Raw genomic sequence first — 25438 nt, forward strand, 5'->3', positions numbered from 1 at the left:
AAACAAAACTCTAAGCAGTTATCTGCGTTTGCCATTATTGCTTTCCCATTGTTGTGGATTCTGGCTTACCTCAGTTGCCCTAAATTAAAAATGTATGTTACAAAGCCGCTTTTTCTCAACGTCGCTTTTGCACAAGCTGAATCCATGAGGTTGAACTAGGCAATATCACGTGCCCAGAGGAAACAATTTAAAGTAGCATTTAGGGAGTTGTGTTTTTAACTTTTTATTGTTAGAATTCTGGACACACACACACACACACACACACACACACACACACACACACACATCGCTGCCACAGTGCTTTTACTTAGTCGAGTTTTGAGTTGTTCTTTAGCTAGAAAATGTCTACCACAGTTACAGTAGACATCCGTGTGAGGTGTTAGATCAGCATCTTTCAAAGCCCCACATGGTTGCCATAAGCATTAGTCAGGATGTAGAGTGTGGTAGGACTCGCCCATAGCATCAGTTCTCAACCTGTGGGTTGCTACCCCTTTGGGAATCAAATGACACTCACACAGGGGGTACCTAAGACCCTTAGAAAGTACAGCTTCATTATGATCCACAGCGGTAGTAAAAATAGTTACGAAGTAGCAGTGAAGGCAGTTTTATGGTTGGGGGTCACCAGAACATCAGGAATTGTATTAGAAGGTCACAGCATTAGGAAGGTTGAGAACCATTGTCCTGTATAGGATGTTGGGGTGGTGTGAACAGTGTGGGATACATCATAATGGATCTTGAGGAGGTCTAGGTTAGGAAGCCTTCCCAACTGAGTAATAGCAGTTTCTCTTTTAAACAGCCCTGTTACACACATATATATATATATATATATATATATATATATATATATATATATATATATATATATATATTCCCCCCCAGTCAATCATCAGGTCGGGGTTAGGCTGTGTAACTGGCAGGTGCCCTAGGAAATGAGTCTCTTGGACTCAGCACATATGCATTCCTCTCTTCCCAGCCATGTAACACCTCTCTAAACCAAAAGCATTCTGGATTATTTCATCCACAGTGATAGGAGTCCATTGTGCGAGAAAACAGAGATAGAGGTCTGAGATACATGTAAGCTTTCGATGAATTGTATCAGTGTTTGCAATTCAGAGAATCACGACAGTAAAGGGCAGCAAGCCGCTGCCCACAGATGCCTGAAGATGCTGAGAACAGAGAGAGCCCAGCGAGGCTGCAGAAGGTTGCATCTGTTGTGCTGTGTCTACTGCATCTTGCTCAAGTTTTTAGTTTTTTTTTTTTTCTGACTTCTGTACATACCCATCTTTCCTTCTTGTCCTTCTGCGAGTCCTGGATTTCCTGTGGCTCTTAGTTCTTGTCTGCCTCTGAACCCACCAGGGTGGGTTGCTTCTTCACAGATCACTTTGTGGCTATTGCTCTAGCACAGCGTTCAGAGGCAGAGCGTGAGGGTCCCAACCCTGCCATATCTCAGCACTGCCTTCCCACAGAGGGAAGTGTGCCTTCGTCCTCAAGTTTGAGAATTGGCCAAATGATGTTGGATATAGAAGAGTTAGTAGTCACTGCAAAGTGGCTTACCTAAAATCCTAGCACTCAGAAAGCTTAGGCAGAAGGATTGAGTTTGAGCCCAGCCTGGGGCTACATAGTGAATTCCAAGAAAGTCTGGGCTACAATGTGATATCCTGTCTCTATACAGATTTCTATTCATACCCTTTTCTTACTTCTCACACATGAGCAACCCACACGGTTGTTCTGGAACTCAGCCCTGCCTACCTTTTTTCTGATCGTGGTGGCTTCCTTCCTTTGGAACCTTGGCTACTCCCACACTCTAGGTCTGCCACACAGAGCTGAGCAGCTTAATGATGATGTCATTATGTTAAAAACACAGTGACAGCACTTGCTATTCTAGTTTCAAAGAGTTTAACCCTTTGTTTAACTTTTCGCTCTTGAGGTTGGTTTCATCTTGGCTAACTTACAAAAAAAAAATAGTTGACATACCCTTCTCTTTATATGACTTCATTTTTAAACACATAGTTGAAACCTGCTTCTGTGGGCACACCTGCCAAGTGAGAAGTGATACACAGTGGTGGGAAGAGCTTGTTCAGGAGATTTACTGAAGCTTCTTTCTAACAATATTTGCAGCATTTGCTGCAAAGGCTTCTCCTTTGTTTAATGCCACAACTGCAACACACAACTTGTATGACCTATTTTGGAGCATGTATTTTAAAAAAAAAACACTTTATATTACCTGTCCTTTCTGTCATTTGGTATTGGTTGTCTTTGGTTCTAGAAGACTATAGAACCTTGCCCATTTTGGCCTTGACTTATGACTATTTGACTGCTACCTGGAATATACTATATTCCAAGGTATGTAAAGTTTTCTGTGAGCCTTAAATGCAGGTGAAAGTTGAGGAAATAAGGGTCAGAGGCTGAGGATGTCTGCTGCTAGATAGTGGCCCCAAGACATGAGAGGGAAATTGCACCCACAAATCTTAAGCTATGGTTGAACAAACCAACATAATGACAATACCAGTTGACATGACAAGCTGAGTAGGGGATAGTCAAGAAGGTCCTACCCCTAGATGAAGAGCTTCAGGAGATCAGTTCCCACATAGGTTGTCCAACCCCAAGTGATCAGCCCTGCATTCATTACCAGCAATGCTAAATGAATTAAGTAGGTTGTATATACCTATGTACATATTTACATATGCATATAACAATAGAAATAGAAGAAGAAGAAGGAGAAGAAGAAGAAGAAGAAGAAGAAGAAGAAGAAGAAGAAGAAGAAGAAGAAGAAGAAGAAGAAGAAGAAGAAGAAATGAATTGGGAAGAAGGGTGTATGTAGTAGGAGCTGGGGAAGTCAAGCAGATGCAGTATTCACGTATGAAGTTCTCAGCCAAATATTAAAATTAGACACTAAAAAGTAACTATAGCATAATCTAGGAAGATGTAATTAGAATTAGCCAGAGTCTGCCCATCCCATATAGCCTCTTCTCAGATGGGGAAGTATGTTGGTGTTTCTGTCACTTCTTCAGTTTAAGTCATGGTAGGCATATCTCACTGTGGATCTTAGTGGTTTACTATAGGTTACAAGTGATGCTTTTAAAGTAAATAAAATTAGGAGATGATAAATATTATGAAAATATAATATCAAGATGAATCTTGAATGAATTGAATTCCAGTCACTCATTTAATTAATACCATTTTTTTAACGTTTGGAAATAAGCTATGACATATAAAGTCCCTATGGATCTAACAGTGACTAATGTGAGTTTTGCCATTGATGGTTCTGTGATTGCAAGGTCAGAAAAATAACTACATTTCTTGAGGACTATGTTAAGTATATAGGATTTCTAATTTCTGATTCTGGCTTTTTTTCTTAGTTTTAAACTCCTCCTCCATGCAATTAGGATTACTCTCAAAACTACTAGCATGAGATAATTTCAAGTTTGTTTCCAGGAATAATTATTATGCTATTCTCTAGAATTCATGTAGAAAATGGAACTTCTGGAATGAAAACATATGATATTTTCACCAATATTCTTTATCTTCTGAGGAAAAAAAAATCACTTTGTATAATAGACACTCACAGAAATTCTCCTGCCTCAGACTCCTAGGTGCTAGGATTATAGGTGAGAGCCATGACACCTGGTTCAGAGGTATTCGTAAAGTCACATGAATGGTTCCATTTACTCAAATAGTTTATTCGATACAAAACTATAAGCATACTGCTTGTTTTTAAATAACTTTTTCTTCTAAGGAAAGGGACAGGGACGCCCCAGTGGCCTAATTGTTGGTCGAGCTAGCAGATGTAAGGTGATCCTGTATTTTTTTGTGTGAAAAAAATGAGTTGTAGGATGTGACATATTAACAACTTTTAAATTTTATTCTCATAAAATTTCATCTCTTTGAGTCGTGTACTCTGAGAATACTCAAAGGTGCATGAAAAGACTACTAGGTGAACTCACTGGAAGATGAATTTTTTTAAAGTACATTTAAAAAATATCAAAGCACCATAAGTGAGTTTTTATGAGTACATGTATTGAGCCTTGAGGTACCAATTTCAGATAAGCAATTGCATAAAAAAATGATCTTGTACCTGTGCAAGATCAAAAGGTGAAATTCGGGGAGTCTAATGCTGTGTCTTGTAATTACCAAGTACTAGGATTATACAGCAGACTCAAGTCCAACCCTGGTAGGCCACTGAGCAATCTCTGTGCCCCGTAGTCTCCTTATTTATAGAGTAAGACAAAACAATAGCATCTCCCTCATGGAGTCATGAGACTTAAATCTGTGACAGACACAGGGCATGCTCCCCCCCCGCCCCCCACCACACACACACACACACACACACACACACACACACACACACACACGGGAGGCTTTAGGGTGTGTTCATGAATTGGTATGCTTTCTCTGTTGAGTAGTTCAATGACATCTGGATCAGCACATCATTTCACTCAGAACAGCAAATATCCACAGGTTCAGTTGTCAGTTCCCTCTGTCTCTTCAAACAAATGACCACCACTGTCATACACTGCTTGACACATTGCTATCCTCTTACATTCCTAGAACTCACATGTTTATTAATTCTGTTAGCTGAAGCAGAGGTGAGTGTAATCAGGTGTGTTTAGTTAAAGCTCTTGTTATCATGTAAAGGCATCAGACGGAGGAAGGGTCTATTTTGACTCAATATGTCCACCATGGCGGGGAAGGCACAGAGGCAGGGAGGAAGGTAGGTGATCAGGTTACATCCACAATTGGGAGGCAAAGAATGATGAACACTATTGTTCAGCTCACTTCTCTTATTCAGTCCACTGAGGGACAGTGAAAGGCACCCTGGTTCCCAATTGAGGAGGTTTGAAAACCCAGTGACCCTGAAAGGGATGGTAGGCATTTGGCCTGACTCCCAGGAAACCAGGCCTGTCATTAGTCCACAGCTGTCCATAGATTTGTGACCATCAGTCATGTAAGGGCAACGCCCCAAACCCCTCCACAGGTAGAGGATGTGACCACAGGTCAGTAGGCTCAAGACATATCCTATTTATAATGAGGTACCTAAAGGCCTGGAGGCTTAGCCAATCACCTTTTTTTTCCAAACACTCCTCCCTACAAAAGGTATTTAGTCTCAGGACCACTCTGAGAAGTGGTTTTACTCATCCACTTTCCCCCCCCCCCCCCCCGGCCCCAGCCTAGATCCAGCCTAAGGGCCACCACTCTGTTCTCAGCTCTTCCAAGGCATTCCAGCAGCTCCTGGATGCCCAAGAGCCTAAGAATTCCATGGTCTCCTTGCAGGCCCGTGGACCACTGAGCCAGCTCTGGCTGTGTCCCTCTCTCAGACTGTGCTTCGCCACCCCTGGAACAGTGTCCCGAAGCTTCCTTACAGTCTAACACCTACCCATGGGGTAAGCACAGTCAACTTCCCATGTCCTGTCCCCCAGAGCCACCTGAGTCTTGTGGTGGAATGGACATGGGAGCCCACTAACCTATAGCTCAGGACTGGAACCATGAGATGGTGACACTCACAAAGGGTGAGTTTTCCCACTTTAGTTTAATCTAGTTAAGATAACTACCCCATCTCGTTCAAGGCCAAATACTAATGATCATAACCCTCTTCAGTTGATCTTGGGGACTTGTTTCCTAGGTGATTACAGATCCGCTCAAGTTGACAATTAGTAGTGGCCATCACATTCAATATTTCTATACATTCTTCAAAATACAAGGGGAAGCTCCGAGTACCCAGCACGACCTCCTCCAGTCCACCCTTGTATCTACGAAATGCTTAATGGACTCATGCTTTCCGTAGTAGCTAGTACCATGTCACTACCTCTTTGTATGAGAAATTTCTGTTCTCAGATGTCTACTGTAACTTACAGTGTCTTGAAGGGCTGGGTTCTGTTTACATCTGATTTCTGGAACATCCCTCTCAAGTAAAACTAAAGACAACCATTTCAGGGAGGAGCCCGGAAATTTTCCTGATAGATGTGTTATTCTCTGTTGTGTCTAAAAGCCCATGTATGTGAACACATTTTTTTCCTTCACACACAGAATTGGAATTGTAATTTAAAATAAATGGGAGTGTAATTTCCTAAACGACCTTCCAGGTGCACAGCTTTGCTGATCCTCACCTATTTTCTTGTCATGTATAGAATGTGGAAGCCTGTGGTTGAAATGTGCGTCTTGTATTCATAGACATTGTTTTCTTTATATTCAGGAGGAAAGGCTGTGTGAGTCTGTATTTGACTGAAGTAGTTCACAGACTCCAGCGTCAAATTCAATAAGGGGTCAGTTTAATCGGTGTATAATTTAATCACAGTGGCAGAGTTATGGGCTGTCTTAGATTATGAATCTGAATGTATAGGTTATTTGATATGATTAGAACCGTTCAATTTGGACATTTTCTCAGATTTCTTGTGTGCTTACTCTATAAATATACTTATTTATTATTATATATAAATATGGATATTTATATATAGCTACTTCCTAGCAAACAAACAATAGGATTAATTCATGTGATGATCTATTGCAGAATTGCTGGTGTATTGTTTGCTTCTCTGCTGCTGTAATAATAAAACATTGTGACCAAAGATTCCTTATGGAAGAGAGAGTTTATAACGTGCCAGGATTTTTGTTAGACTACCACTGAGTGGGTAGGGGAGTTGTCAGTGTCTTGACTTTATTTGATAGCTACTAGTTAGTTCTTACTTAGACCGATGGAAGCTCTTTAGAAGATGATAACCATGATAATCAAGGTTAGAGGTTTAGTTCCTCATCTTAATTGTGTTTTCTAGACAGTCACATCTGGGTATGATAGGGGACATTTCTTATTCCTATAAGCCCATATCTCTAAGTGGAGCCTGGTGCACACATCTGAAGTCCCCACATGCTTCCTGCACATGCCCTGATCCCTTGGAGTGCCTGAGGGTCTTGACTCTTGATGCACATCCCCTGAGTACTGTGAATGTGACTGTGAATTTATAAGTCATCTTCTGGTCTATGCAGCTCTGCCCTTCTTGGCATGTGTAGGTGTCTAGTTGTAAAGGAAGAGGCCCAGGAGTTATGGAAGAGGGCTGCAGCCACCGTAAAAACACGGTTCACCTTTGCACACATCAATTTTTTTTTCACAGTTTATAGAGCTGGGGTTTAAGGATTTTTTTTCCATGACGTCTAGGGGTATTCACAGCAGACCTGAAGTTTCCTTAAGGTTGATACCTAGGATCTTTTCCCTAATAGTTAAGTAATACAGCCTATCATTATCCATGGCTGATGATTCTCTTCCTTTGTGTTGCTTATCAAGTCTTTTAAAATGCATTAAAGCCGTACACAGTCCCAGGCTTGAGACGCAAAGCTGAGCCTTATGCCACACAAGTGTGTCTATTATTAGTCCCCAAATAACAATGATCGCTTATTATAGAAATGTATCACCGTCCAATGAGGTCCATCCTAAGTGGCTGCGTTTTCCCCTCTCATGTTCTTCTAATTTTTTTATTTGTCTCAAATGAGATTCCTTGTAGCATTTAATTGTGCTTAGTAATCCTGATAAACTGCCCACCCAGCAGCCAGCTGCCTGTTATTAACTTAGGGACCCACCATTAGAATTTGTTAACATGAAATCTTCTGCAAGAACCACTTTGACATACTCTTTGCTTCATAAGAGGAAGTGTTGGCTTAAAGTGTACACATTTCCCTGAATTTAGACAAATTCAGGGATCATTTAAATAACAATAAAGCCACCATCCTGCTTCTATAACAGGGATAATTGAGGCGATCTCAGTGTTCTACTGCCTGCTTTAAGCTTTAAGAGGGGGAAAAATAAGTTGCCGAATAAAAATTATGAGTACCTTTTGCTGAACTAGGTCACACATGAGGGTCCAGGACTCCTGAGGTGACTAGTCATGACTGACAGATCTGGCAAAATGGAAGCCTTGTGGGTCATTTAATACAAAGCAGAGTAAAAAGAGAAGTTAGGCTAATGTATATAATTCAGCAAATTACTGGACTTGCTTTTGTGGCCTCATTTGCTTAATTAAATTTATGGTAAAAAACTTTTTTCTCAAACTGACAGTAGAATTTTGCAGTCTCATGCAGTTTAAAAATACACACCACAGCCGTTATTCTCAGGGGCAGATATGGCCTCAGCGTTTATAATCTCTCTAATAAGGATGCTGTGTCTATGTGGTCTCCTTTACTGCTTTGCATTTTCCATTTTGAAATTACTTGGCCTGTTCCTGGAAACACTTCAGAGGCCTCAGTTTGAGGTCTAAAGACGCTCCGATTCTGTCATTTGGAAGTATGTACTAAGAGGCTCAAGATGGCTCAGTCGCTGCTCTTGTGGAGAAACTAGACTTGGCTCCTAGCACCCACTATCTGTTAACTCCAGTTCCTGGGGATCCATCCTCCACCTCTGGTATAAACGGGTGTAAAGCGTATATATGATACGCTGACATACGTGCAGATAAAATGTCCATACATATAAAAGTAAATACACCTTTTTTTAAAAAAATAAAATAAAATGAAATAAAATGCATAATACTGTGGGAAAGAAGTATGTGTGGAGATGGCTCGGCCTTGAGAGAGTATGATCCTGGTCTTCCAGAGGATCATGGCTCAGTTCCTAGCATCTGTACCATGAGGTTCATAACTACCCGTGACTCCCGCTGCAGGCAGTCTGACTTGCTCCTTTGACCTTGCTGGGCATCTGAACTCTCAAGCACAGACCCACCCACATACATATTTGTTTAAAAGATGAGTTCAGAAGGAGAATTGAAAGATTCCTTCGTGGCTGTTATGTCCAGTAGGCAGGAAAGCATGCTGGAAAGCCTTAGACAGAAGGCCCACAGTAAAAAGTAGAATTTTTCCATTCAGGGGAAAAACTCTGAACTTGAACTGTTAAGCGTTAGCATTCTAACATAGCCGTGTGGATTTCTTTTAGTTCTGTGTTGATTGGCAGTCGGGTCATTTAAGAAATAGTTGGTATCACAGAGTCCACATACAATACATAGCAAGTTTTACAGGGAAAGAAATTTACAAACCCAAGCAGTGTTTGTTTTACATGGTTTCCCATCTGTGTCAGACTCAGCAGGAAACATTTGGAGAGGAAAAAAAAATCAGTAATTGTTTCCAGAGAGCAGTTGACCAGTATTGTGACTTTGGGGATAAAAATTTAAAAGGCCTTAAACTAGGAACATTTAAAAATGACTAATTTAGAATTTGTTCACTCTAATAAGAGGTATTATGTTACATAAGAAATATGGTTCAGAGACAATGGAAACTTCCAAGGTAGCTAGGGGATATGGAGCCAGAATCCAGCACAAAAGAAATCCTTCGAGGTATGCCTAACACTTCCAGAAACTTGGGGGTTTAATATTATATATATATATATATATATATATATGCATGGTATGGGGTATGAGAGATAGCTTAGAAGTTAAGAGAGTGGCCATTCTTGCAGAGGACCTGGGTTCAGTTCCCAGTACTAGTGTAGCAGCATACAATGGGACTCTAATACAATCACCTGCATACATGTGGTGCACATACACTCAGATATGAGCATATGTACACATAAATGAGAATAGTAAATATATACCTGCTGTTGAAATGAATGATAGCACAAAAAGTGGGAAGACAAAAAGCTGCTCTTCCTGGAACATGCTGAAGTTACTGATTTGTACTAGAATGTTAAATGCCTTCCACGCCTAAGTCATCTTTAGCGTGAAGAAGACTGGTGTACACAGCAACCTTTAGGGGAAATGGAATCCAAATATTTGATTAACATAAAAGAGAAGAATGAAGAGAAAAGACTTAAGAACATAGTGGGATTTAATCTGCTCTGAATTTAGATTGTGGCGGTGGCTTTCTGCTCTCTAAATATGGCAAATTAATTTGCTAATTGTGTGCTTTCATAGGCAAAATTATGAAATGTAAATTGTTTCAGTCTCTTCCCTTCCCTCCGCCCTCCCCTCCCTTTCCCTTCTCTTTCCCTATTTCCTCTTCCCTTCTCTCTGTGGTATAGTTGCTGGGGGCAGGTGTGGGTGGTGTGGATAGAGGATCAAGCTAGGAGCTGTGCAGGTAACAGGCAGCAGGAGCTCTGCCACTGAGATCCATCCCTAACTCTGTAAGTCAGGTTTTGGTAACAATTTAACAAGACCAGGAGACCAACAGGATACAAATACAATGATAAATATAATGTAGCAATAAAGCTAAATGTAAGTGAATACAATATTCAGATTAAGATTCCTGAATTAGGGCTGAGGAGGCTGAACATGCAGGAGGCCTGCATACTGCCTTTTCTGTTTCTTGATTGACAAATGCATGCTGTTGAGCCCATTAAATTACAGGAAAAATAAAAGCAGTAGTCTGACAATGTGTGTGCATGGCCGGAGTATCAGTGTTACTGACAGAGGAGTGATAGGGCAGGAAACAGGCGATTTGTAGGGCACATGCAATGATCATAGATTTCTATGACTCTGGTGATAGATACTTAGTGAGTCAAGACAGGCACAATGGTGAGGGAAACCTAAGTCAGTCAACCGTGGGTTTAAGACTACAACTGTCATAGTAACTGTTACTGTACACAGGGAGGGTAGTTGACAGGGTGTAGATTTGCAGGAAGCTCTCTGGGACTGTCTTCTCAGCAACCTTTTATACTTTGCAGGGGGAGGGCCTGTCTGTCTTGTGACTTTCTGTGTTTTGTAAAATTCACTAGCTTCCTGATTCTTTGGAACCTAGTGTTTGACCAGAAAGAGTAACTGCATAACACCATCTCAAACAGAATGACACAGAGAATTCCAAGCAGCAGCAGCAACAAACTGTGTAAGGTTACGCGATTTCCGTCCCTTTGTGTGTTCACTTATAATTAAAGCATAAACTGAAAACAGAGATGGTATAGGAATTGTGTTTTTTTTTTTCCTTTAACAATGCCAATTTCAGCATGAGTTATTTTGTATTTTGGCTGTGTCCTATGCTAAGTCAAGATGACATTTAAATGAGCATTTTTTCTAAGAGAATTTTGTTTTGTTTTAAAAGTGAAGGTTCCTTTTTATTATTGATCATATGATAAAACACTTAGTATAATCTGCTACAAATATTACAGTATTTCCTCTAGCATGATAGGATTAATATATTCTTTAAACTTCCAAGTAATCGGCGCTAAGGATTAGTTTAGCATGCACAAGGCCCTGGATTCTACTTCATTCCTGAATAAACTGAGCAGGTTATAAACCCAGCATGTGGGAAGTGGGGCAGAGGGATTAGAAATCTAAGGTCGCTGGAGAGATGACTCAGCGGTTAAGAACACTGCTCTTCCAGAGGTCCTGAGTTCAAATCCCAGCAACCACATGGTGGCTCACAACCATCTGTAATGGGATCTGACGCCCTCTTCTGGTGTGTCTGAAGACAGCTACAGTGTACTTATATATAATAAATAAATAAATCTTAAAAAAAAGAAAAAGAGGGATTGGGGATTTAGCTCAGTGGTAGAGCGTTTGCCTAGTAGAGCGTTTGCCTAGCAAGTGCAAGGCCCTGGGTTCGGTCCCCAGCTCCGAAAAAAAGAAAAAGAAAAAGAAATCTAAGGACATGCTTGGATTCAAGTTCAAGCCTGAGCTATACGAAATCTTGTCTTAAAAACAAAACAAAACAAAATAATAATCCTCCCCCCGAGGATATAATACGTTCTTAGAAAAATGTCCATTCTTCCATTTTTTTCTCCTATGTTTTTATGAATTTGGTGGCTGCTTAGATTCTAAAACTGATGAGGTTTTCAGAGATTTTTTTCTTTTGTGTGTGTGAATTTCTTGGATTACCCTCATGGAAATTGTTTTTTTTTTTCTCTCTCCTTGATATTTTCAGGAATTGTAAAAAGTGACTAATGTTGACTTTGGCAAGAGCTCTGTCATGAAATCACTCTGTCTGGCTTGTGTGTTGTTACAGCCCTGTGGTCCTCGTCTTGTGTGTCTAGTTGACTGTTCACTGCCTAGCACTTGCTGTTGTTAAGCGTCTGCCTCTGGGTATTTGGAGAGAGGATGGGTTGTGTCATCCTCATCAACTCCTGATTTATAATTATTAAAACTCCTGTAGCTGCAGTTAACTATGACTTGATTCCCTGGGTCTGAGAAATCCTATAGTGTTTATCTTTCCTCTGGTATATATAAGCCTGTACATGGTGTGAATGTCTAGCATTTAAATATGAACATGATGGTAATATATATTTTGTTAATTTTTTGTAGTATTAAAATTTTCCTGATAAATATGGAAAAGAAATAATAATTTAAATTTTTTTCTTGTAAGAATACAAATATAAGATTGGTCCATTTGGAGGCAGGACAATCTGTGACAGCTGAACTACAATTTTCTTCCTTTGTTACCTTACAAAGAATTGGGTTTCATTATGACAGGGTTTTTTTGGGGGGGGGGGCTGTTTGTTTCTTTTTCTGAAGGAGACTTCTTTTTTTATTAAAGATTTTTTTTTAAATTTACACACACACACACACACACAAACATACATATACACACACACACACATGGGTACTTTGTCTACATGTACATTTGCACACCAGAAGACCCCTGACTGTTGTGAATTGCCTTGTGGGTGCTGGGAATTGAACTCAGGACCTTCAGAAGAGCAGTGTACACTTCTTTAGAGTGTAAGGGAGGGAGTGACCTTAGAGCAGATGCCTCTGGCAACTAAACACGTCCCTCAGATAGCCAGGATGCTCTGTGCTAAAAGATCTTTGGCGTTTTGTAAGGGCTTTATTTACGTTGATTTTTCTTTCTATTTATTGTTTGTTTCTTTGGAGACAAGGTCTCACTATGTAGCTCTGGCTGGCCTTGAATTCACTGTGTAGACCAGACTGGCCTCAAACTCACTGAGACTGGCTGCCCCTCTATCTTTTGAGTACTGGGATTAAAGGACTGTGCCACCACTCTCAGCCTTAACATCATTTTATAACATTTAACAAAGGTTGCTTACAAGCCGTAGAGCTACTTAGCCATGCCCTGGATTTCCTCTTAAATGGCTTTAGCTCTTTATCTGATTGATGAAACTTTCTAAGGAGAAAAAAATTAAAGTAATTTATGCATGAAGATTTATGCGTGAGGAGTAGGTAGTAAACATCCGTTTTCACAGGACACAAACCATACATTCTATCCCAGGGGTAAGTGGTGGAGATTTACTTTTAGAATTGAGTATGTCCCTTCAGAATGGAATCCAAGAACATTCTGAAAGGCAACACTCTTGTTGACATGTGATTTTGCTTTTTTCCCCCGCCTTTTATGCTGAGGGTATAATAACTAACATCACCTATTTTGTTTTTTTAAGAGTCACACTATGATTAGAATACTATTCATTTCAGTAATAAAAATAATTTAAATCGATCTGAGTGTCATGTCAGAATTACTTGACAAATATGCTTTGATTTTTCCACTGTGAAATTTTATGTTGTGCTCAAAAGAATGAGGTAAGAGAAATTCTGCTTTTACTGTTGTAAGGGAAGTTACCATGAAGCGCTATGTGTCCAAACTGTTACTGCCCTTTATAATTAAATGCATTTTGGTGGGAGGGCTTCTTAACACCAAGATGGCAGATTGTGCTTGTGAATCCCATCACAGCTCAGCTCAGCCCAGCCTTGAGTTCACTGGGCTGTCTTCTGGACCTGCCTCATTTTTAGCAGAATACCTGTGGGACTCCTTGATTAACTGAGATTGCTTTTGTGCACTGAGGTGAATTGCTGGTAATGAAAAGTTTGAACACTGTTGTGTGTTCTTTAAAATGGGAAGCAGATTTTGAGTCAGGGGTCACATTTACTTGATTTAGACAGCTACTGGAAACATTGTTAGGAGCTTCTATTTTGTTTTGTATTTTTTAAAAAAAAATTTGGCTTTTTCTTTCCACAGCAGGTTGATGTGGAAAAATGGGTATGTGTTCCCCTGCATTTGCAAAGGACTTGTGGTTGAAAAGCGCATGCTAGCTGCTGCCTCTGAGCTTTTTAATTTTGCTTCCTAGCATAGCTTCTTTTAGTGTTTGAACTAACTGCTCGGCTACGAGGAATACATTTCACAGGTCACCAGTTAGAACCTTTTGTGTCTCTGAATTATCATCACCATCAACAGGACTCTTCCACTCCAAACCAGATCATTTCATATAATTGGCCTTAATTATACAAATGTCAGTGTGTCTCTGGCCACAGGAAGGGTTTTGCTAACTCACATTCAATATGTCTCGTCAAACAGAAGTGAATGTTCCATCTCGAAAGTGCCGCAGTGCAGCCTCAATATTCGTTCACGTTTTAAGAGAAAGCTGCAAGGCTTTTCCTGTATTCCTGCAAACTTGAGAAACGAAGATGAATAGGGAATGGCTTTGCCATACAGAAGGGTAGTTACAGATGTCCGGAGACAATCTGAGGTTCTTGCTGTCAGCGGCTTATGTTACAGTACAATGGCATTGGTATTGTTTCTTCATCTGTTAGGAGAAATTGGTAAGGAAAGAGAAGAGATACAGGGAAGGAGCTATGGGTGAGTGGGAAGAGAAGAGTGGGAGGCAAAGAGCGGGGAATCAGTTTAGATACATCTACAAAAGGATCCATGTTCCTTCTGTTAATACTCCAAGGTTTGAGGATAGATCATTCACAGCAGGGTTTACACCCCACTCCGCTTGTCCCCCAGTTCAAAGCAGTGACAACTTTTCTTAGTGTTTTGCTCTAACCTGCTTTTGACTTAATAGGAGGGGTCTCTTGAGACAGACTGAAGTTGCTACTCCATTTTGCCATCGACATCCATCATTATTTTGGGCCTGGTTCTCTTCATCTCTATCTCGGGGCCCAGCTCTTTCCAGCCTTATCTTGGGACCTGCTTCTTTAAAGACAGTGTTTCCTGTTCCCTCACCTCGCCCACCCTGCCCAGGGGACTTTCCAAGCGATCCCCGAGAACTGTGTGTCCATGCGGATAGTCCCAATTTCTTCCTCCTTTTGTTTCCCTTGCAGCCATTTACGTCTGAACAGTTTCTAATGATGAAACTTATCCGTTTCCATGTTGATGACATCTATACTGCTCTTTGAGAACATCCATATTATATATAGTCCTAGGAAAATTTAAAAATCTACCATATCTTAAACTACTGCAGTCTTGCCTGGTGTCTTAGTTAGGGTTTACTGCATTGAGCAGACACCATGACAAAGGCAACTCTTGTAAGGACAACATTTAATTGGGGCTGGCTTATAGTTTTGGAGGCTCAGTCCATTATCATCAAGGAGGGAACATGGCAGCACCCAGGCAGGCATGGTTCTGGAGGAGCCAAGAGTTCTCCATCTTTATCTGAAGGCTGCTAGCAGAATACTGGCTTCCAGGCAGTAGGATGAGAACCTTATAGCCCATGCCCACAGTGACACCTACTCAAAAAAAAGCCACAACTACTCAAACAGGGCCACACCTTCTAATACTGCCACTCCCTTGGCTGAGCGTATACAAACCATCACACTTGGCTATTTTTTCCAAAATTTATATTGTATATATACTTTCCTCCACGGCGAATTCTGATCCATGCTCAAACTTCTCCTGGTGGACTGTAGACTCTTTCAAAGCACAGCTATGACACCTCCCTGATTAATCCCTGTCTTAGGGAGGGTTTCTATTCCTGCCCAAAACATCATGAACAAGAAGCAAGTTGGGGAGGAAAGGGTTTATTCAGCTTACGTTTCCACATTGCTGTTCATCACCAAAGGAAGTCAGGACTGGAACTCAAGCAGGGCAGGAAGCAGGAGCTGATACAGAGGCCACAGAGGGATGTTACTTACTGGCTTGCTTCCCCTGTCTTACTCAGCTTGCTTTCTTATAGAACCCAAGACTACAAACCTAGGGATAACACCATCCACAATAGGCTGGACCTTCCCACCCTTGATCACTAATTGAGAAAATGCCTTACAGGTGGATCTTATGGAGGCATTTCCTCAAGGGAAGCTCCTTTCTCTGTGATAACTCCAGCTTGTGTCAAGTTGACACACAAAACCAGCCAGTGCAATCCCCATTGTCTCGATATCAGCATGTTAAAACATTTCTCTTTCTCGGTGTATCTGTACCGTTCATTTCTACTGCAGCAATTCTGTGCTGTGTCTAGACTGTTACTTTCTTCAGTATCCACTCGAGCCACTCCTAATTCTTTGAAAGTCAGCTAAGTAAAGTACATATAGAGAGACACATAAATAGAGTTGCCAGGTCCCTGCTGTTTGAAAGCCTTTGCAGCTCGTACTCTGTGTGCTCATTTGCTTTCAATCTACTTCCCTGCTCACATGGTGCCTTCTTTTTCCATAGTGACTACTCATCTTAACATTGACTTTCTGGTGTGACTTTTATGTTAGAAATTGTCTCCTCCTTCTGAGGAGTTTATGGAAACACCATTGAGCTGAACATTGCCAGGCTTGGTGTGGCTGCTGGCCAGCTATGTGGTCTTTTCTTATTCCTGAGTGTTAGCACGCTGTCAGGAGTTACACATACTCTTGCTGAGATGTGCAATCATAGGGAGCAGCCTCTGCAGAGTTCAGACCCTAATGGCCACTTTTGTTGACCTCTTTCTGTATAATTCTGATCTCACCCACTGGTCATTTGAACTTCGAGATTCTACTGTAACAGATATACTGGAAGGACAGTTGGAAATAACTCCCTGGTGTTGTGCAACACTGTTCTGGGGAGAAGGGAACCTTATGTGTTCACCTCTGATAGAGAATTTATGGCAATGCTATCAAAGTCTAGCTTTGTCAGACAGGGAGCTTCATTGGATTGCTTAGAGGAATAGAAACGACTCAAAGATGCATCACCTAAACCTACCCAGCATGGATGACAACTTTGAAAAGCTGGAAATTCAGAGGAGGGAGCTCTGCAGGCTAGAAAGAGTCTCTTCCAGGCAGCTCAAACGATCTCAGAGTGAGTCTTAGCAACTCTTACTACTTATACATGTTTTGGGAGGGAGGGACCTAGAGAATCTGCTCAGTTTCAGGAACTTCCTAAAGGCTTTGAGTTGTTTATTTTCTGAGTTTTAAGGTGTTTTCCCTGCAGGATGAAATGCCTCACCTCCCTTTAGAAAATTTTGCCTTTTAATCAGCTTCACCTGCAGGATGGGGTTTTATATCTTGGAAGTAATTGGTATATCCAACAGCTAGGATCTTCTCACAATTGCTCTGTGGCATGCATTCTTCTATGCTCCTTGAATCCAGCTAGGATGGCCTTACTCATAGTCACAGATGTAGTGTGCCATGGTTGTTGTTTCTATCACACTAGTCTCATCATGGCATTCATCATGATATCCTATTGGGACAATCCTCTGGTTTGCTGAAGTTTAGCTTAGTTAGGGATCCTAGGTCACTCTGACCACATCCTTGAGGCAATAGGCATGGGAAGTAACCTCTACTGTGCCCTGCCAGGTTTTCATGATCCTGTTCCATATCTTTTCCATGTGTGCTGGGAGGAGAAGAGCTCAAGGTTGGCTGAAAGCCTTCTGATTCCAGAGTTATTTCATTTTCCAGGGCCTTGTTGGGCAACGTTGGGGAGCTTCCATCATGGATGTTGATTCTTCTGCTGCAGTCTCATGTGTCTACTCCATCTTGTTTGTGGGATCAGCCCTCTTGGTGCATCCTAGAACAATCTTAAGCTAGAGCTGCCCAGGCTGCCCAAGTTATTTGTGGTCAATGTAGTCTGTTCCCAGACGCTGCTTCATAGGAACTATGTGGATCTTTTCAGTCTTTGGTCTTCATGAATCACTAGTCTTCTGGGTTCCAGCTCCTGGAGACAAGAGTGAACCTGACACTACTTGGCTTGTGGTGACGGCACTGTAATGCTCCTGAAGGGGGAGGCAAGACTCCCAGCCTAATACCTCTCCTTCTAAGAAGTCATCTTCTTGTCCTGTTGCCCACTGATAGCCTGCTGAGTAGATGGTGAGCTGATGGAGGCAGGTGGATTCTCACCATGCTTCTTTGGCACCTTGCTAGGTGGTGTTCAATAGTGTGAAGGGCACTATTGTTCTTTCCATACATGGGTTCCCTATCTTCATATATACTACACTGGCTTGCATACCATGCCTTCAGGAGGACACACACACACACACACACACACACACACACACACGTTATAGAAATTAAGATGGTGCCACTGGATTTTCTTGTACTATAAACCTGAATAGCTTCATCAAGGTTCAAGCACCTCTTCCCTACTCCTCTCCTCGCCTCTCCTCTCCTCTCCTCGCCCCGCCTCGCCTCGCCTCTCTGGAACCTGTTCCTTTTCTCCCTCCCCCTCTATTCTTCACTCCTCCCTTTTGTCTTCCAGTCCTCTCTCCGCTTCTCCCCCTCTCCTTCCTCTCTCTGATCTGTTCTCTGTGCTCCTATTGTTTCCCCCTCTTTTTCCTCCTTCACCTTTCTCCTTTCTTCCTCTTCCTTCCCTCCTTCCCTCTCCCCTTCTCTTTTCTTCCTTCCTCCATCTTTTCCTTCACTGTTACCTCCTTCCCTCTCATTTACCTCTATTTTTTCTTCCCTTTCTCCTCTGCTTTCCCTTATTACCCTTCATTTTCCTTCCCTCTGACCATTTCTCTTCATTTCCCTTCCCTTGTTTCTTTCTCTCCCTCTCTTCTAATTCTCTCTTCCCTTCTCTTGCTCCCTTCCCTATCCTCTCTCTCCCTCCTCTTCTTCTCCCCCTCTCCCTTTCTGTTGTCCTTGCCTCTTCTCTTCACCTCTTTCCTCTGTCCACTTCCTCTTCCCTCTCTTTCTTTTATCTCTTTTGCTTTGTCACTCCTTGACTCCCTTCTTATCTTTCTTTCTTTCTTTCCCCTTCTCCCCTCTTCTCCCTTCCTTCTTCAACTTCCTCTCCCCTTTTTCTTTGGAGCATCTTTGTACTTTTTTAAACATAAATCCACTGAGTTAAACAATGTAACCCTTCACATTTTATAAAGAGAATGTTATTTCTGTGTCTTAGTGTAGAGAATATTTAACTATTATTTTTTCCTACCCCATCCTACTCTGGCCTTTTCCTAACCTTGGTGTTGGTTTTCAACATGATAGCCAAGGACTTCAGGTTGTGGGAGGGGATAAGGAGAGAATGAAACTTATTGGAATTGTCACCTATGATATATTATTTGTAGGTCAGGTGAATCCTTCCATCTACCTTTTAAAAATTTATGTTGCTATAGACATTAAAATATAAAATCACTTAAAATGTTTCTTATCTTCACAACATAATCTGTTCCACACGCAGCTATCATATGGGGTATGTGAAAAACTTCATCAAGGTTCACTCATTCTCAAAATGTATAAATTATTCCATCTCTTGAGGTAGATGATTGTTGGTTTGTCTGTGGCCATCTTGGCATATAGCTAAGATTTCATAGGTCTTCAGTTGTATCTTCTGTAAGGGTCACTGTGGTGTTTCAGATCAAGAAAAATTCTCTTCTGAGACAAGCTGGGAAAAGGAGAAAGCTGCAGGTGGCTTTTGACTTCATATTTCAGGCATTCCTCAGCACTTGAATGTGCACATGTATCACTGAGACAGAATGCCAGGTCTTACTCTCACTTATCAGCACCATTTATTTCCTGCTCAAGCAGAACCAGGCGACTATGAAAACATATATCTGTCAATTCTATTTCACCCAGAAGCAAAAACAGATCATTTAAATACTGTCCATACTGAGTTATTGATAAGTTGGAAAGGACAATAGTTGACACATATCTGCTCCAAAGTATGCTGCATTCTTTTAAAGCATATCCCCACATGTGTGCTCAACCAGATGTTGATAAGTGACATGGTGATGGCAACGTGAGTGACCCAGAAGTGTATCTGTGGGATGTGTCCTGTGTACAACTGTTCTTTATGGATTGAAGCTGAGTCCTGCTCTGATGCTCCCTAGGGCAGGTAATCACCTGCCCTTCTTATCGTGAAGTATTAGATACTTTCAGTAGGGAAGAAAGTCAACAACACATATGAAATATGTTCCTCATAAGAGAAGTAGTTGACATTTCCCACAAGTACTGCATCTGCAGATGCTATTCTGTGATATGCGAGGGGTAAGCTTTGAGCTTGGGCTTATTCATGTTATGTAATGTTTATACTCTAAAACATATTATAAGCCTCATTAATTAAATACAGCCACTGGCACACCCAAGTCTTTGATGTTGAAGGAACTTTTTCTCAACACAGTGAAGCTGCTTCCCCGATAGGGAAGAGGAGAGAGGTGACAAGTGGAATATTTTGGCAAATCCTCGAATCTAACCATAAGAGGAGGGACAGGATGTCATGAAGGGCTGACTTGGAATGAGCATCTTCTGGGTGGAGCAGGATGTCTTAGATTTAGAACCCATATAGAACTGCTCCCAAGTGTACACCTCCCTCAGACTTACATTCAGATCTCTTGAATAATAAGCCTCCCAAGCACATGTTCCTCGGATGCCATTCTCTGTCTAGACACTTTTGGGAGGCATCTTCCAGTAAAAATTTACTTAAAGATTATAAGAGAGATTCTTAGTTGTAAGTAATAACTTAAAAATAATTGTTTCATTCATCCATTCATTCATTTTGTGTGTGTGTGCGCGCGCGTGTGTGTGTGTGTGTGTGTGTGTGTGTGTGTGTGTGTGTGTGTGTTGTGGGGTACAAGCACCACAGTGCATGAGTGAAGGTTAACTAGTGGGAACTGGTTCTGTCCCAGGAATTAAACTTAATTCTGGATGATGCTTTCCTCTTAAGGATATAAGAATGGATTTCTTTCTCTGCCAATTAAAGAATTAAGGGGCAGAAAAAAAAAGCATGACTGGAAATCTTGGGGAATTCAAGTGTGATCACCAGTGATACCTGGGAAATCAGAGTCCACTCTGGTGGGTTCTTAGTCTCACTAATAAAACAATATTAAGCTGGAAGTCAAGCAGAAGTTCAAGGATAAATCATCAGAATTTAAAAGAATTCCTGAGGGCAAGCACACTGTGAATTTGAAGCTGACTGAGGAGGTGAGTGGCAGAGATGAGCCAACATGGAGGTCGCTCACATGGTAACAGTCAACTACTTGTCAGCCACATAGTAAACAGGGGAACTTTACAGAAAGAGTAAAGAAGTTGAGAACATTAGAAAATTAAAAAAAAAAAAAAGCCCCAGGGCAGGCAAGCTATAAATCACAAAACTTCCCCAGAAGAGGGGAACAGAGACAAGGGAAAATGCCTATTTGTTTGGGATATCGGTGGTGAGGGGGATTTTAGAGAGAGTAAGGAAGCTCTCATACCAGAGAAAGCACAATAGGCTCTGGCAAGCATCAGAAAGAAAATAAGAGGAACAAGGAATAGTTACACTTTTCTGAGTCAGGACTTAGAAAGGCAGGCAGACCCAGCTAAGCATCATGGGGACTGGTAGATGCAGCATTGGGGGTGGGGTTCTTGGGCAGAGTGCATTATCTGAAGGAGAACTAACCTTTCTAGGGGAACCTGCCCAACAGAATTAACTCCTGAGGGAGGGACAAGGGCATGCCTCCATCTGGACATAGAATCCATTCTGTTTTGTAACAGTCAGGCTTGGTGGCAAGCATCATTACTTGTTGAGACATCTCAGTGGCCCAGAATTATTAATGTTTGTTTGTTTGTTTGTTTATATCCTGCCTACATTTTACCCTCCCTCTTCTTCTTCCAGTCCCTGTCTATATGTATGTATGTAGCTATAGATACATATATGTATACATACATACATACATACATACATACATACATACATACATATTAGCATCACTTACTGGCTGCAGTACAGCTAATTCAACAATGGCTGGCTGTGAATGTCTCTAATACCAGTGAAGGAATAGACTTGTCAGCAAGGTGAGAGCAAGCATTCAAAGAGCAAAGGCTTCCTTCTTCCTTGCCCTTATATAGGCTTCCAGCAGGAGGTGTGGGCCAGATTAGAACTGGATCAAAGATCTGGGTTAGATTGTTGTTCTTCCAGCTCTCAAGATCTATATTAGAAACATGTCTTCCTACCTCAGAGATCCAGATTAGATGTGGATCTTTCTACTTTAGATTAAGCAAAAAACCCTCACAAGTGTATATTCACTTTGGGGTTTTAGTTCCAGATGTAGCTGACAGCCATGAATGGCCATCATGCTGTTTTCACATTACTAAACTGAAATATCAGTTAAAGAGAGCAAGGCTGAGCTTCAAGCCCTCACAATAGTGAATGTGTTCCCTGAGTGACTGCTCCTTACATTGCATTGGGGACAAGACTTAGCATAATTTTGTGGTGTTTTGTTTATTTTTAGTGTGTGTGTGTGTGTGTGTGTGTGTGTGTGTGTGTGTGTGTAGTGCTATCAGCATGAAACATTGGCATTTTACTTAGTTTTCTCCTGGCATCCATTTGTTGTTTCTCAAGAACACCACCTAGAGTCTTTCAGATCTATGGCATTTGGTAACCACAGGGGATTCTGTGGGGTTCAATCAGCCATTTGTCCAACGGCATCACCTCTGTCTGTTGAGAGGATTTCTCTCCCTGTTTTATGTTAGTGAAGGTGTGGGCAGTTCTGCCTCAGCTCTTGCTGTCTGGAGGGAGCTTTCCCATCATCTGCGAGATCTGAAGCAACTGAGCTAATCCCAGATTAGATTGCGCATGACTGTCACATACATTTTCACGCCAAAACCTAAAACTTTGTGTTTCCATGTAAACAGTTTCTTAGTTTAGTGTTACTATTGCTGCAATGAAACGTCATGATTAGGGGCACATTTTGTGGTAGAGTTTATTTCACTCACAGCTCAAAAACTGTGATCATCAAAACCACAGTGAGGGCAGGAACTCAAGCAGGGCAGGAACCTGGAGGCAGGAGCTGATGTCGAGGCCACGGTCTTTACTGGCTTGCTCGTACAGAAATGTTCACCGTGCTTTGAGCACTCAATGGCTTTTCTAGCCCAAAGTTTCAGGACCCATAGGATGAGCCCATGCTGAATGCCCTCCCTCAGCTTTCTCTAGTGACATTTCAGTTCATGCCCAGAGAGGTTTTCACAAGTGAGTTTAATTCAGCATATCTTTCATTATATTTATTTTAAGCATAAACTCGATGGTCTCAGCACCAAAAGAGGATGCATCTTTCGGTATCTTTCTGCCTCAGTTGCCTTTCACCCTTTCCCACTGCATCATCCACGTTTTAGAGCTTTTCCTTAGTTGATTTGGTTGCCGTTGCCTTTGTTAGACCTAAGTAGTGTTTAGACATCTAACTAATACATCATTCCTCTTGTAGTGCATTCTTACTTTTTGTCTTGTCCATGAGTGACCACTTTGGAATATCTTCTAATGCTATCACTTGTTAATAGTTACAACTTAAGCCAAAATATCCAAGAGAATTGAAAAAAAAAAAGAAGGTTATCTGGATATGATGTAATCAGTCTTTCCCACTCTTGGCTGTCTCAGGAAAGCCGAGTGTCAATCACGTGTGCTATTCTTCCTCCTTCCCCAGAAGCATGCTCTTGCCTTCCCTTAGTCCATTCCTATTCCCCTGCACAGTCAGGTCTTCCTTCTGCTCTGTGACTTACTCTGCTTGGTGCCATTTAACCTGTGTATTCCGACCATCAGACCTGAGCAACTCCGCTGGACACTTCGTCAAAACATCTGCTGCCACTGAGAAGTAGTTAACTTAGGGACCTGGCCACATCAAACTGGAAAATTCCTAAACCTAGCCCAATTAAAATCCACAGGCAATACCAATCATAACCACGTGCTATAGAAAAATGTTGGATGTTTTTGTTTCTTTCTTCCAAGTATAACATGAAAATGGTTTCCCCCATTCCCTTATTAGGCGATATTTCCATTTTGATCTCTGTTGCTGTGATAAAACATTTGGGGAGGAAAGCTTCATTTTATACTTCCAGGTCATAGTGCATCACCAAAGGAGGTCAAGGCAGAACCATAAGGGAGGCTACGCATTGGCTCACACTCTCTCATGCTTAACTAGATTCCTTATATAGCCTAGGACCGCTTGCCTAGGGAATAATGCTGCCTACAGTGTCTTGCCCTCCTGCAAAAATTAACAATCAAGGCAATCCCTCACGGAAATACCCACAGGCTAGTCTGGCCTAGGCTATTTCTGCTGAGGCTTCTCCTTTAAGATAACCCTAGGCTGTGTCACCTTGACAATGAAGGCTAACCAGGACATCTAATACTGTCAGCTAACATGAAGGTATGTAGTTTTTGGTTTTTGTATGGAAAGTGCTTTTCCTGCTGTCATTCACCATTAATATCAGTTACATTTTTGTAACTATCTGCCTGCATTTTCTAAGTGAAAAAAATAAAAATTCTTTTTACATTTTATTGTTGGACAGTTCCATACATTTATACATGTAAGTCAAATTTACCCCATTCCTTTTTGAACGGAAAACCTTTTCCATATATATGTAAATTACGTGTTAACCTATATGAAAATTGCATGTATATTCACACACATGGATGAGTACGCACGCATGTGCACGTGCATGCATGCGCGAGCGAACACACACACACACACACACACACACACACACACACACACACTACTTTTTCATGTGGACCACAGGGTTTAATTAGATTTGCTTGACTAAGCAGGGTTAGGAGGTTATTTAATGGATCAAGGGCAACTTATCCAGTGGCTACACCACTGAATAATGTGACAGCCTCCCCGCAAACCATTAACTGTCATCAGTGTTCCTTCAGGGAGGGGTGGGGCCACATGGGCCCCTCCCTATCCATAATTAAATGTTGGTGGACCCAGTCCTATGCAGATCTTGTGCAGAGCTGTACAGCTGTGGTCAGATTGAGTGTAATGGCCATGCCATGCCTAGAAGACATCTTTGTATTTCCCAACTCCTCATCCCCCAGCTCTTATACTCTTTGCATCGCCCACCTGCACCATGTTTCCTGAACGCCAGAGGCAGGTGGATAACTGTTTAGAACCATTCCGCTATCACTTATCCTTCCACTTGGGCCTGTTGTGGTTCTCTGCCTTACCTGCTGTACCTGCAGTAAGCTCCTTTGGGGACAGCTCAGAGCAGCCCTAATCACAATGGGGAAGTAGAGCTGGGAAAAGAGTGAACATTCTTTAAAGATATCCTTTGGACTTAGAATACTGAAACTGAGAAACATCACTCCGAGTGGAATTTCCATCTATTTATACACACGTTTCTGTTTTTGTGTGTGTTTCAGGGAAGCAGCTAATATTTATGAACATCTATATTGGAAAAGGTTCCCTTGATAGTTTCTTTAAACCCAATGGGGACATGTCTGTATTTTTTTTCTTAATATGTTTTAGAACTGTTCATAAGAACTTACTTCACCTCTAAGTTTGGAAGTCACACAGTTTCCCTCTTCTTGAATACTTATCATCCGTGTGCCCTCCCTGAAACAAATCCAGGAAACTGGAGGACATCTAGTCAACACAAGGGACGATGCCCATGTAACATCTTTGGAAGAGAAAGAGCCGTAGAGGTTGCACTGCATCTCTCACCATAGGCAG

General features: G+C 41.5%; 1 protein-coding gene across 20 annotated transcripts in view; it reads left to right on the top strand.

Annotated features, from left to right (window-relative positions):
* Window positions 1-25438, top strand: part of Ryr2 (ryanodine receptor 2) — a 585615-nt gene that overhangs the window by 204739 nt on the left and 355438 nt on the right. For 15 of the 20 annotated variants that reach the window (XR_005495333.2, XR_010058952.1, XM_063276749.1 and 12 more), the window contains exon 4: window positions 13867-13887. The exons of 4 other annotated variants lie outside the window; for them this stretch is intronic. Coding sequence is in view for 14 of the 16 variants with exons in the window: in XM_063276749.1 (XP_063132819.1) it covers window positions 13867-13887 (21 nt within the window). In the remaining 2 variants the exon portion in view is untranslated. The remainder of the gene's footprint in view (window positions 1-13866; window positions 13888-25438) is intronic. One more of the 20 variants, XM_063276750.1, reaches the window with a different exon arrangement.

Source organism: Rattus norvegicus, chromosome 17 (assembly GCF_036323735.1).
Source record: "Rattus norvegicus strain BN/NHsdMcwi chromosome 17, GRCr8, whole genome shotgun sequence".
In the NCBI taxonomy this organism is placed as follows: Eukaryota; Metazoa; Chordata; class Mammalia; order Rodentia; family Muridae; genus Rattus; species Rattus norvegicus.